The sequence below is a fragment of the Mytilus galloprovincialis genome, chromosome 3 (assembly GCF_965363235.1).
Source record: "Mytilus galloprovincialis chromosome 3, xbMytGall1.hap1.1, whole genome shotgun sequence".
NCBI classification, from domain to species: Eukaryota; Metazoa; Mollusca; class Bivalvia; order Mytilida; family Mytilidae; genus Mytilus; species Mytilus galloprovincialis.
In genome coordinates, this window is record NC_134840.1 from 76906961 (window position 1) to 76921570 (window position 14610).

Below are 14610 nucleotides of genomic sequence, written 5' to 3' on the forward strand. Positions count from 1 at the left end.
ATAGGTTGCTAAGATCTTGATCTTAAAGCAAATTTAACTGAGTCTACTCAAACATAACTTTAGTTTTATAAAGTGACATTATTTTCTGATGATCTAAATTGGGTTTACATAATATAAAATAATGGACCAACACAATAAAGAACGAGAAAATTGGCACACAATAAAGACCAAAGAAAATTGGTCAAAAAATGAAATAGCACAAAAATAGCACAACAAAATAATTATAAAAACACAGAATGGTGCTACATGTATATGTTTCCATGGACATTTGTTTCTATCACAAATCACTCTGTATTAACATAATATTATGTAGATAAAATTTTCAGTTGCATGTAGATCAGACATGTGTAGGCATTTTGAACAGTCTTGTTTAAATAAATGTGTCAATAACTAAATGTCTTCACTAAAAAAATCTTTCTGGTTCAACAAACAGTTGCTTAGATCTGGAAATCAAGGGAAAAATATATATTAAGAAGAGACGTAATGACAGTATATGTCTCTTATCCTAATGACCCAATTTTGTATGGACCTTATTGCTTCTATTAAAGACCCATGATGGATATGTTGCACTATCTGCACACTGAGGTACCCATGCAATGTCTTTCTGAGGAGTAGCCTTTTGCTAAGTGAAATTTCCTTATCTACCCAACATAACCTCATTTTCAGTTGCTGTCCAACATCTTTCTTAGGAGTGGCAATTAGTAAAGCGAAATTTCCTCTACCCAACATAACCTCGTTTTCCAGTGGCAGTCCTAATTTGAAGTACCTTTCAGAACCTACTAATTGTATGAATTTTCTATTTGTTCTCGTCCTGAATTATATATGGAATATTTGCCACTGAACTTTAAGCAAGCAAGCAATTACCAATCAATCATGATTTTTCAGATTAATTCCTGTGAAAGAAAAAATCAATCCACTATGTCTCAAGCTAATCTGTGCAAATTAAAAATAAAATTTTTAAAAAATCTGTTCCAACAAATATAAATAAGGAAGAATCCTAGACCCAAGTTCCTGTTAAACTGATATATTTATGTTAAAGAACAGTATAAAATTCTCTGATTAGAACGACTCTGGGGATTAACCAATCATGTTAGAGCTGACGTTTTCTTTCTCTCTGGGAACTACTTCAAAAATTACAATATACCTGTTTCACCCAGCGATGTCATGTTGACAAATTGTGTATTGTCACTATGTCAGAAGAAAATTTGCTTAATAGCACATTCCTCAGGAAATGGGAATATATTTGTATTTTACCATTTTGATGAAACACTATCTAGTGGCTTCTTGACAGCGAACTTGCATAGAGAGCAGAAGGCCTTGGGTTGGACCAACTGCTTGGTCAAAGTGAAAATTTAAGAATTTGCATTAGTGTTTCTCCACAAAACACTCGGCATTCAAGGGGTAAAAGTCACGACAGGTCCACACAGAATCCAAGCAAGTGACCCGGTACCAACGAGAGATCTATCGCCAGATGCAGGATAAACTGGTTGACTTATGGGACCGGCTAGATACAACACACTGAAGACCTCAGAGTTCCTCAAACAGATTGGGTATATATACGCACCCAAATCATGTGTCTGGGTGAAGAAACATTCCTAGCTGTGGATTGTTGCCTTGTGAACTAGCAGGTTCAACATCCGAAAAAAGTGTATCTGTCTAGTACAATGCAAACTTCATATTCATATCACAACACGTTATATATTGTCCTGATACAAATGTAATATTTGCAACTGGACCTCTGATCTCTTAATCCATTCAACTAACATTACAAAGAGGTATAGAATAATAATGAGGAAGTACAAATGTTCTGACACTCTAGACAATAAAATCTTTACCATGGCATTTCTGAAAGTGATTTGTTTTCTGAATTGCAACGGTTTCACTCACGTAACCCACAGTCTATAGTTCAATAAAGGGCGGAAATGCTTAAGGGGGGACTTTTTCAATTGAATTTAGGAATCAAACTACACTTTTAAAAAGACACCAGGTGTAAAATAGATTAAGTGAATTTGGTTGAACATCTTGGACACATGATACTACCTATGATACGTGATTTTTGTCAATGCGAGACAAAGTTTTTTTGTCTAACCAGAGTGCGACATAAGGGTGCTAATTCAGCAGCATCAACGTATGTGTTTGTTATAAAGCTTTTAATCAAGAAGGAAAGATGAAAGATTGGATAAATTGTATCAGGTATACAGATGCCTTATTGTGAGAGTTCAACTGACCTTAACCTCATTTTTTTGTCTGCGACTTTTGTATATAACTTTTTGTTTGATTTTTTTCTTATTTTTGATAGTTGATGTGTCACTGATGTCTAATGGAAAATATTTCATGCATTTAAGGTAGAAAAATTAAAAATCAATTCAATCTTATGTTGAATGAAAGAATGAAATTAACAGTCTCTGGTTTGTATATTTTTATAATGAAGCATTACACCTATCTTTAAAAAATCAAGTTTAAAAAAGTGAGTACTGTTTAGAAAACCTCTGGTTTTTTTTTTATTCATTGAATTATTGAATGAAAGAATGAAATTAATAGTCTCTGATTTGTATATTTGTATAATGAAGCATTACATCTATCTTTAAAACATCATGTTTAAAAAAGTGGTACTGTTTAGAAAACCTCGTTTGTTTTTGTATTCATTGAATTATTGAATGAAAGAATGAAATTATTAGTCTCTAATTTGTATATTTTATAATGAAGCATTAAACCTATTTAAAAAAATTGTGTGGAACTGTTAAGAAAATCTGGGTTTTTTTTGTATCCATTGAATTATTAAAGCAAAGGGGAGGTAAATCCATTATGATTATAAGAAAATCATTGTGTGAAAAGAATGTGTAAATAAAAATCTTACTTTAAGTTTAGGAATTTTAAAAATAGACTGAAATTAAGAATCCAAAAGCAAATGTTCAAATGAAAATCTGAATAAAAATTTGTAGGAATTTAAGTAATATATTTCAAGCTTAAAGATAGCTGAAAATAAAATCTGTAGTTAGAATATAGAAAATGTTAGTTTTCCTTGTCTATATTACTTGTCCTAGTACATCATGAGGTGCAGAACTGGATAAAATATGCTAAGTTTGAAGAGAAAACAGTTATATCAGTTATATCAGTAGTGCTAGACGAGTTTATGAGAGAGCTGTGGAATTCTTCGGTGAAGATAACATTGTTGTAAGTACTGTTAAACCACCACTAATGATATATCAGACTTATAGGGGTCAAGAATTTATAGCAATGTTGTTGAACTGCATACAAGTGTTCATGCTCATGAGGTTCCAATTGGGAGAACTGAAATTAATGAATCAGAAGAAATCAGAAAAATATCAAAATTTAATATCTATTGAAAGAAATGCTGAAAGTGGTTACATCTTTGTCCTTTGGTTTCTGTGGGATAGTTGAAAGAAAATCTGAATAAATATTTGTTGGAATTTTAGAAATATAAATAATATTTCTATCTAATTAAAGATAGCTGAAAAATAAAATCATTAGTTGGAATATAGATAATGTAAGTTTTCCTTAACTATTTTACTTGTCCTAGTTCATCCTGAGGTGAAGAACTGGATTAAATATGCTAAGTTTGAAGAGAAAAACAGTTATATCAGTAGTGCTAGACGAGTTTATGAGAGAGTTGTGGAATTCTTCGGTGAAGATAACATTGATGAAAGACTTGTTGTTGCTTTTGCTAAGTTTGTGGAAGGCCAAAAAGAAGTAAGTACTGTTAAACCAACACTAATGATATATCAGACTTACAAGGGTAAAGTTTTATAGCAATTATGTTAAACTGCAAAAATCTTTTTATGCTCATGGTCACTTCTGTTCTCACATATAATGAGAGGACAGAGGTTCCAATTGAGAGAACTGAAATTAATGAATCAAAAGAAATGAAAAAAATTTCAAAAAATGCTGAAAATGGATACATCTTTGTACTATTGTTTCTGGTGGATTAATGTCTTATTGGTGATTAAAAGACTTGTTGGCGATTAAACGTCTTATTGGCGATTAAACCACACCTTATTTTGTTTTGTTTCTTAGAATAAGTTTCAAAATGAGAATTGGTCTATAGTGCATCAGGTAAGGAATACCAAAATTTAAAAAACAGAAAACCATTTGAACTGATTCAATGAAAAACATTTTAAAGTCAATTGAACCCAAACATCATAAATCAATGTTGAATAAAAGAAATGCTGAGATTGAGGCTATAAGAATAAAGTTTTAAATACTGTGGATCCACTTATTTTCATGGGTACCAATTTTAGTGGATTGCAGTAAACTTGCCATTTAGTGGATATGTCAGTTAGTGGTTTTGCCAAAGTCTGTATACATATTGATAGAAAATTTGTAATTCATTGAACATTCAAATTTGTGGTTCACCTGAACCCATGAAAACCACAAAAAAAATGGTATACAATGAATAGTAATGAATCCACAGTAGATAGAAAAAAGCAGCCAAATATTTGGACCTTAATTTTGTTGAGGGTTTTTGAACAGAGAGAAAAACATTGCACTCTATTTTCATGTGACTATGATGTTTTTATTCTCTGGCCAACATCACTGTTCAGCATATTAAAGGATGTTTTATTTTCAGCATGAGAGAGCCAGGTTGATATACAAATATTCTCTAGATTGCTGTTTAAATGTTGTTTTATTTTCAGCATGAGAGAGCCAGTTTGATATACAAATATTCTCTAGATTGCTGTTTAAATGTTGTTATATTTTCAGCATGAGAGAGCCAGGTTGATTTACAAATATTCTTTAGATCGCTGTTTAAATGTTGTTTTATTTTCAGCATGAGAGAGCCAGGTTGATATACAAATATTCTCTAGATTGCTGTTTAAATGATGTTTTATTTTCAGCATGAGAGAGCCAGGTTGATATACAAATATTCTCTAGATTGCTGTTTAAATGTTGTTTTATTTTCAGCATGAGAGAGCCAGGTTGATTTACAAATATTCTTTAGATCGCTGTTTAAATTTTGTTTTATTTTCAGCATGAGAGAGCCAGGTTGATATACAAATATTCTCTAGATTGCTGTTTAAATGATGTTTTTTTTTCAGCATGAGAGAGCCAGGTTGATATACAAATATTCTCTAGATTGCTGTTTAAATGTTGTTTTATTTTCAGCATGAGAGAGCCAGGTTGATATACAAATATTCTCTAGATCGCTGTTTAAATGTTGTTTTATTTTCAGCATGAGAGAGCCAGGTTGATATACAAATATTCTCTAGATTGCTGTTTAAATGATTTTTTTTTCAGCATGAGAGAGCCAGGTTGATATACAAATATTCTCTAGATTGCTGTTTAAATGTTGTTTTATTTTCAGCATGAGAGAGCCAGGTTGATATACAAATATTCTCTAGATTGCTGTTTAAATGATGTTTTATTTTCAGCATGAGAGAACCAGGTTGATATACAAATATTCTCTAGATTGCTGTTTAAATGATGTTTTATTTTCAGCATGAGAGAGCCAGGTTGATATACAAATATTCTCTAGATTGCTGTTTAAATGATGTTTTATTTTCAGCATGAGAGAACCAGGTTGATATACAAATATTCTCTAGATTGCTGTTTAAATGATGTTTTATTTTCAGCATGAGAGAGCCAGGTTGATATACAAATATTCTCTAGATTGCTGTTTAAATGTTGTTTTATTTTCAGCATGAGAGAGCCAGGTTGATTTACAAACATTCTCTAGATTGCTGTTTAAATGATGTTTTATTTTCAGCATGAGAGAGCCAGGTTGATATACAAATATTCTCTAGATTGCTGTTTAAATGTTGTTTTATTTTCAGCATGAGAGAGCCAGGTTGATATACAAATATTCTCTAGATTGCTGTTTAAATGTTGTTTTATTTTCAGCATGAGAGAGCCAGGTTGATTTACAAATATTCTCTAGATTGCTGTTTAAATGTTGTTTTATTTTCAGCATGAGAGGGCCAGGTTGATATACAAATATTCTCTAGATTGCTGTTTAAAAGTTGTTTTATTTTCAGCATGAGAGAGCCAGGTTGATTTACAAATATACTCTAGATTGCTGTTTAAATGATGTTTTATTTTCAGCATGAGAGAGCCAGGTTGATTTACAAATATTCTCTAGATTGCTGTTTAAATGATGTTTTATTTTCAGCATGAGAGAGCCAGGTTGATATACAAATATTCTCTAGATTGCTGTTTAAATGATGTTTTATTTTCAGCATGAGAGAGCCAGGTTGATATACAAATATTCTCTAGATTGCTGTTTAAATGATGTTTTATTTTCAGCATGAGAGAGCCAGGTTGATTTACAAATATACATTAGATCATCTTCCAAAAGATAGTTGTCAAGAAATCTACAAACATTAGACCCTCCATGTGAAGAAGTTTGGTAGTCGTGCAGCTATAGAGGATGTTATTGTCAGTAAAAGAAGATTTAAATATGAAGAGGTGTGGATTTATAGAAATACTCAGTATATGTGAAAATTTTATTTATAGATTTAAACTTTGCGTCCTCTATCTTTTAACTGTCAAGAATGTTTCCTGAAAATTATAATCAATAGTGACAACCAAACTATTTCATTTTGCATTTTAGTTTTGAATACAAAATTGAGAGGGGTGCATTTACGGCTCTTTTAATATTTATCGCCATTGATGATTAATGATGAGATAGGCACAAATTATATTGCTATTATGAAATTTCTTTTAATATCAAATTTTAAGCTAAGGGAATATATAAGGGGTTTAGGTTTGCCATATCAGCATATGGAAACAAATAAGTTGAGAAACAAAAGCTTAGTCAATACAAAACAAAACAAAACAAATCTCAATTTAGCACTGAGGTTGTGTGTTCAAACCTTGCTTGTGCAGGTGCACTTGACTCCAGTCTAAATTGAGTAGGATTGTCAGTTTTCCTACCCAAAGTCAGTGGTTTTTCCTCTGGGACTCAGGTTTCTTCCACCCATAAAAATGACTGCCAAGAAATAGGCCAAAAGTGGTGCTTAAAAGTGGCTTTAAAACACCAACTTACAATTGATTTATATCTTTACACCAATGATATGATAACAGTAATATTCAAGCTGATTATTTATAAAGTTTTATGTGTATTTAGTTAGTAAAATTTACAGATAATATTCTATTTTTCAGGAAGTGAAAACTAATCCCTATAATTATGATGCCTGGTTTGATTATCTGAGGTTGTTAGAGGCAGATGGAAATACAGAACAAATTAGAGAAACATATGAAAGAGCAATAGCAAATGTACCTCCATCTAAAGTAAGATAATAAAAAAAAAGTGTGCAACAAAATCAAAAATAGTTGATGTATTTTTTTTTTTTTACGCACATACCATGTGAAAATGAACTTGCTGGTTTACAGTGATTGGTATTGTGACAGGGTAAAGTCTATTGTAGATATATAGTAAATTTTATCTTGATTTAAGATTTAATTTCAAGTACAGTAAATATTCAGCAAAAGAATGCATGTCAATGCTATTAGAGATCTTTGCCATCAACTAAGTTCCCTCATGGACTAAATCACTTAGACATTTGCTGAATGGTATTGACATTGGACAGGCACATGACCATACAGTCGGGCCAAATATGCTGTTTTAGTAGCTTACCTCCCAGAAAAAACACAAATAAAAACAAAGTCAGTAAACTCTGTATGAAGAAATAACATAAAAAATGTGGTGCACACTGAATAACGTGCGTAGCGGGTTATTTTAAAGTGTTCACCACATTTTTTCTATGTTATTTGGATTGACAGATAAAATATTTCGGTTATTTCTTTAATTCTAAATTCCATTTAAACCAGAGTAAACCATGAAAAAATGTTGATGGCGTCACGGTCACATGACTAAATTATGTCTATGGGCTGATAAACTAAACAACGTCACACAATCAGAAGATGCGTTTCATTCAAATTTAATTATTATACATTAATTACATTTAGTTTGCCTCAACCAAATGTTTATACCCACGAAACACAGATCCAGTTTGAATTTGCTTGGCGTCACTTTTATCATTGTAGAGTTATTGTCGAGCCTGCAACTTTTGTTGCAGAAAGCTCGACATAGGGATAGTGATCCGGCAGCGGCGGCGTTAGCTAACTTCTTAAAAGCTTTATATTTTAGAAGGTGGAAGACCTGGATGCTTCATACTTTGTATATAGATGCCTCATGTTAAGAAGTTTCCGTCAGTTACATGTCCAATGTCCTTGACCTTATTTTCATGGTTCAGTGAACACTTGAAAAAAAAGTTCAGATTTTTTGAAATGTTGAATTCTCTCTTATTATAAGTAATAGGATAACTATATTTGATATGTGCGTACCTTGCAAGGTCCTCATGTCTGTCAGACTGTTTTCACTTGACCTCGACCTCATTTCATGGATCAGTGAACAAGGTTAAGTTTTGGTGGTCAAGTCCATATCTCAGATACTATAAGCAATAGGTCTAGTATATTTGGTGTATGGAAGGACTGTAAGGTGTACATGTCCAACTGGCAGGTGTCATCTGACCTTGACCTCATTTTCATGGTTCAGTGGTTATAGTTAAATTTTTGTGTTTTGGTCTGTTTTTCTCATACTATATGCAATAGGTCTACTATATTTGTTGTATGGAATGATTGTAAGGTGTACCTGTCTAGCGGGCAGATGTCATGTGACCTTGACCTCATTTTCATGGTTCAGTGGTCAAAGTTAAGTTTTTGAGTTTTGGTCTTTTTATCAAATACTATATGCCATAGGTCATCTATATTTGGTGTATGGAAATATTTTATGATCTTTATGTCAGTCGCGCAGGTTTTATTTGACTGTGACCTCACGGTTCATTGCACAGTGTTAAGTTTTTGTGTTTTGGTCTATTTTTCTGAAACTATAAGTAATAGGTCAACTTTATATGTTGTATAGAAGCATTGTTAGCTGTACATGTCTGCCTGGCATGGTTCATATGACCTTGACCTCATTTTCAAGGTTCATTGGTCTTTGTTTAGTTATCTTGGTTAATGTTAAGTTTATGTGACAGTTGTATTAAAGCTTAGCTTTATACTTAGGACTATCAACATAATATCAATGATTAGTATAGAAGGCGAGACATTTCATCGTGTGCACTCTTGTGCTCCTTTACCAAAGGAATCCTAAAGGAAACATTTCTGAATTTTACATTTCTGTTCTCGAGGTAAAGTTTGACTCAACCAAATATTATGAAACTTATTAACAATGCTTATTACCTCAACACTCACTTTTCCATTCTTGAGATATGTGCCCTTATAACCTTATATGCAAGCAGAGGCATCTCTTAGGTCCCATAGACGCATTCTCAATTTATTTTTAATGTAAAAATATCTGTTTTCTAGGAGAAACGCCATTGGAGAAGATACATATATTTATGGATCAATTATGCTTTTTATGAAGAATTAGAAAATGATGATCCTGATAAAGTCAGAGAAGTGTTTAAAGCCTGTTTAGATGTGATACCTCATAAAACATTTACATTTGCTAAAATCTGGCTTTTATTCGCTCAGTTTGAAATTCGTCAGAAAAGTTTACAAGGAGCCAGGAGAGTCATGGTAAGATCTTAGTATTGATATTAAATTCATAGAATTTAATTAGTAGAAAGTGTACTTGTATTTTTTTATAATAGAAATTGTATAAGTTTTATAAGTAGCTTGATAAAAAATCAAATACATCATTTTAAAAGAATGTTTGTTTTGGAAAATTTTTTGTCTGAAAATTTCAATCTGCACCAAAATCTGCACCAACCATTAGTCCGAAGACTAGTATTCTGATATTTTTGTGATGTATCTTAACAAAAATTTGCACTTACTAGTCCATAAAAAAAGTATTACTAATGTATATTTTTGGACTAGTGGCTACAGGTGCAGACTGAAATTTCAAAAGACAGATAATAATGTTTTTGAATAATTAAAATTAAAAAATAATTTTAAAAAAAAAGGTGAGAAAGCATCTGTAGAACAAGGTATCAATTTAGAATATATATTTATTATATATCTTGTAAACTTTATTTTCAGGGCACAGCTGTAGGTAAATGTCCAAAAAACAAATTGTACAGAGGCTACATAGAACTAGAATTACAGCTGAGAGAGTTTGAAAGATGTAGGATATTGTATGAAAAATTTCTTGAATTTGGACCAGAAAATTGTAAAAGTTGGATCAAGGTAGGCAATATAATTTGACAACTTTAATACCAAGATTATGTTCATAATACAGAATATTGAAAAAATTAAGATGAATGAAGATATTTGTGTCAAATTCAGTGATTTCAAGTGTTAAATTATTGAAACTGCTATTTCGTGATGTCTTTAAATAACATATGATCCTAGATATTTTTGAATAAAAAAATCTAGAATAGTTAAAATGTTTTTTTTTTACTTTGGTGTATACTTATGCATTCAAATTGAGTTTGCTTTCTTTGTTGGTCCATTAATTCTTTTTATGCCCCACCTACGATAGTAGAGGGGCATTATGCTTTCTGGTCTGTACGTTTGTTCGTCTGTCTGTGTGTCTGTTCGTCCGTCAGTACGTCCCTTCGTCCTGCTTCAGGTTAAAGTTTTTGGTCAAGGTAGTTTTTAATGAAGTTGAAGTCCAATCAACTTGAAACTTAGTACACATGTTCCTTATGATATGATCTTTCTAATTTTAATGCCAAATAAGAGTTTTGACCCCAATTTCACGGTCCACTGAACATAGAAAATGATAGTGCGAGTAGGGCATCCGTGTACTGGGGACACATTCTTGTTACTTTTAATATGTTAGATTTTTGTAGTCTGCCCAGACATGACATAATTTATATTTTTATGGAATTTACATTAATTTTGCAACAGTTAATGCCCTTGTTTCTCCAGAAATATGAGAACAGTTAGGGTATTATCACTAATCTTTAGAAATATAATTGTTATGCTTATCTTTTGCTTTCATTCCTCTTTTATAAACTTTTTCATAGTTTCTGGTATAACTGAACATGTTTATTTCAATTTTACAGTACGCAGAGTTGGAGACGATTTTGGGTGACATAGACAGAGCAGAAGCTATTTATGAACTAGCTATAAATCAACAGCAGTTAGATATGCCTGAAGTCTTGTGGAAATCTTACATTGATTTTCAGATAGAGCAGGAGGAATTTGATAAAGTGAGAAATTTGTACAGACGTTTGTTATAATGAACAAAACACGTGAAGGTAATACATAATACTATTTATATATACATACATAAATGTGTTTTTTTGTGTTTTATTAATAAGAAAGGATGTGATTGGATTGACATTAGACAATGATCTTATGAAATACTAATTCATAACCAATAAAAGTGACTGTTCTTGATCTTGCAGTTGTTTGAAGGGCTTAGTTGATGAAATAAAAATATCAACAGTACATAGGAAGATGAAGATATCACTTATAATGTATCTTCATGCAAGATTATTAGGGTTTTTTATACAAAATATTAGAAACAAATATTTTGACAGATGTTAAGAAGTTTGAAAATTAAAATCGAAAGGGCATTTAAGAAAACTGAAGGATCACAAGAAATGTATTTATATTTGTTTTACATTTTAATAGTGATTTTTTTTTTTTGGGGGGGGGGAGGGGTAACCTAATTTTTATCTGTATAATTTTCTAAGTTTTTTTAATTTTTTTTAAACTATAATATTTTTTGTTTCAGGAAATCATATACTTTTGTTCATTTTTTTGCTTCCTTAATTTGTGTAGTCTTATCTTACAATAATATATAAAGGAGGGGAGATCACCCAAAATGTATTTGAAGTTAGATCTCAAGTAATTGTATCATATGATTACTTTAAATTATTTTGAATCCTTGATTAAGCGGCAGAATATATCTTTGGTGTTTTAAAAGCTTTGTGATAATCAGTTAGTATCCTGGATTTTCTTACAAAGTTGAGCTTTATAGTTAGATTCAACTGTTTAAAAAACATCAGACTTTGACTTTGGTTGTTCTTTGCAGGTTTGGATAAGTTTTGGTCAGTTTGAGAAAACAACAGGAGAAGACAGTTGTATTGACAAAGCCAGAACGGTATACAAAGAGGCAAATAACGCTATGAAAAGTGCAGGAGAAAAAGAAGAGAGACTTATGTTATTAGAATCCTGGCAGGAATTTGAGGTAGGTAAAGGAGTAGATCCTGTAAGGGCCGATTTTGGCCTCAAATTTCAGGTTCATCTAACGAAAGTTTTTAGACACTTTTAAAACACTTAATTGTCTATTTAAATTGATTCGATTAGTTTATTTGAAAGATTTTAACTGATTTTGTCATTAAAAACGCTCTGATTCAAGCTTAAATATGAAAAATCTATCAAATATGCCAGAAAACGTCACTTTTCTGATGATTTTTGTCAAAAATGAAAGTGGCTGCATCCGTGTTCATCCTCAACCTTTATATATGTTTTGTATTATCATCAAATACAACTTACATTTCAATATTATGAATGAACACGAATGCAGCCACTTTCATTTTAGACGGAAACTGTCTAAAAATTAACCAAAATGCTAAAATTTAGAAGATTTCAGTAATTTTGCATGACTTAATGATGCTAGAACGCAATACTTGTGCATTGTATTGTCAAAAATATCTCATATTTATGTAGCAGAAGCATTTTACTTTCCACAATATAGCTTAAAGATTACATTTTCACAATTTTCTAAGTCTGCTATATTTTGGGACCAAAAAGGGGTCTTACAGAACCAACTCATTTGCTTGTAGAATTTGACATACAGTAGTATTCTGTTTTTATACATTGATTTACTCTGACATCTTAAAGCTATAATATATTGATTTACTCATGTTAAAGTTTTAATATAGTGCTAAACTTGTTTTAAAGCTTTCATAATGAGATTTACTTATATCATGTATATTAAAGCTAGCTGGCAACTTCGTTATGGAGTTGTCTTAGTATTTCAATGCCTGGCGCGTTTGACACTTATCTTAATTGACTTGTATTGCTAGTTTTTTTTTGGTGGAGGCAATCTGCTTCCTACACCAATAAAAACTGGTCTCTATGGTATAAACAAGAGTGCTGAAAATTGCATTTAAGGATGTTCGCTGCTCAGTTTCAAAATAAATAACTTTTCATAAAACTAGTATGCATTGATAGGGAATAAATTGAGGAATCAAAAAAGCAAAAAAAATATAGGGGTCAATGTGCTTGTTTTTCGAGATATTAGCCATTGTAATTTTGGCGGGAAAATGTTCTCTCTTGATTTTTCATAGCTTTATCATTGACCAGTTAAAGTTCTTGAATACTATTAAAAAATAAATAAAATTTTATAAGACTTTTACAAATTACTTATAATTATACTTGTAAAAGAATTATAAAAAGAAAAATGGGGGTTCATGGGGAAATTATTTTAAGGCATTCAAATGGATAAAACCAGAGGATTCCGTAAATCTGACAAAAAATCCAAAACATGACCAGCAGACATCCTTAACACCAACAATCATTCAATTGTAAGCTAATCTAGACCAAAGGCCATTAGAGCTTTATCATATTTTTACGTTCATACATCTTCAAAGTTTTGAATGTTTCAAAACTGCCTCTTTGGCAATATGTTAGCAGGAATTTATTGTTTCCATTGCCTGGCTTGATCAAACCAAGTACTGTTAAATTCTACTTCTACCAGTAAGCAGCATTAAGAAGCAAGCACAAAGACTTTATAGTTTGAAATCTGAATAAAATGTCTGGTTATGAGATGACATGGCCTCCTGTATGCACTCTCATTTTAAGCTTAACTGGCCCAAAGGCCATGTGAGCTATTGCCTACTTGGTTTCTGTGGTGGTCGTTCATTGTCATACACTTTTTCAAAGTTTTTTTCCTCTAAAACTACTAAACCAGTTTCAACCAAAATTGAGTGATTAATCCTACAGTAAAGTTTGTGATCTACAAACATGGCCACCATGGTTAAAAGTTGAACAAATTGATAAAATAGAGGCAAAAGATTCCGAAGGGACATTCAAACTCCTAAGTCAAAAATAAACTGACAACGCCATGAGTTAAAAAGAAAAAGACCAACAGTACACGAAACACAACATACAAAACTAAAGACTCAGCAACTCAAAATCCACCAAAAAATTCAAAAATGTCCATAAAGCCAAAACCATTGGATGACTACAAAATGAGTTGTTGTATGTAAATGACAAATTTTGACTAATTTCATTGTTTTTGACTATCAACTCGAAAACTATGATAGACAGGTAAAAACTGTGAACATCAAAAATAATCAGAAAAACAAGATCTACAAAAATGTCACACCAACTGAAAAAAATCCATGACCCCAGCATTAAACTATGATTTTTTAATAATTTTCTTGTCCATCTTTTACTTCTTTTCAAAGATCTTCTCTTTAAGAGGGATGTGTCATTAGTTCACTAACTTACAAGAATAAAGAACTCCAAAATTAACTGTAACTGTTTATTAAAGAGACATCCATATTTCAACATATAGTTCATATGATACAGATTAAAATAATACATAAATCAAGATATAAGGTGTCATTCTAAACCTAAAAACTAAAACTATAAGACATAATTTTTTATTTAAATTGACTGTCTGCATGTTTTTACTTATCTAAGTTTAACTGTATTTTCAAAATATTGATTTTTTATTTACCA

The 14610-nt window shown here is 31.4% G+C and overlaps 1 protein-coding gene across 1 annotated transcript; it reads left to right on the forward strand.

The window, feature by feature from the left end:
• Nucleotides 1–3806: 3806 nt before the first annotated feature.
• Nucleotides 3807–12831, forward strand: LOC143066808 (crooked neck-like protein 1). Its single transcript, XM_076239618.1, has 7 exons — nucleotides 3807–3926; nucleotides 7120–7248; nucleotides 9328–9540; nucleotides 10003–10149; nucleotides 10974–11120; nucleotides 11951–12106; nucleotides 12823–12831. The coding sequence occupies exons 1-7, from the start codon at nucleotides 3807–3809 to the stop codon at nucleotides 12829–12831; spliced, it is 921 nt and encodes a 306-aa protein (XP_076095733.1).
• The last annotated feature ends 1779 nt before the right edge of the window (nucleotides 12832–14610 follow it).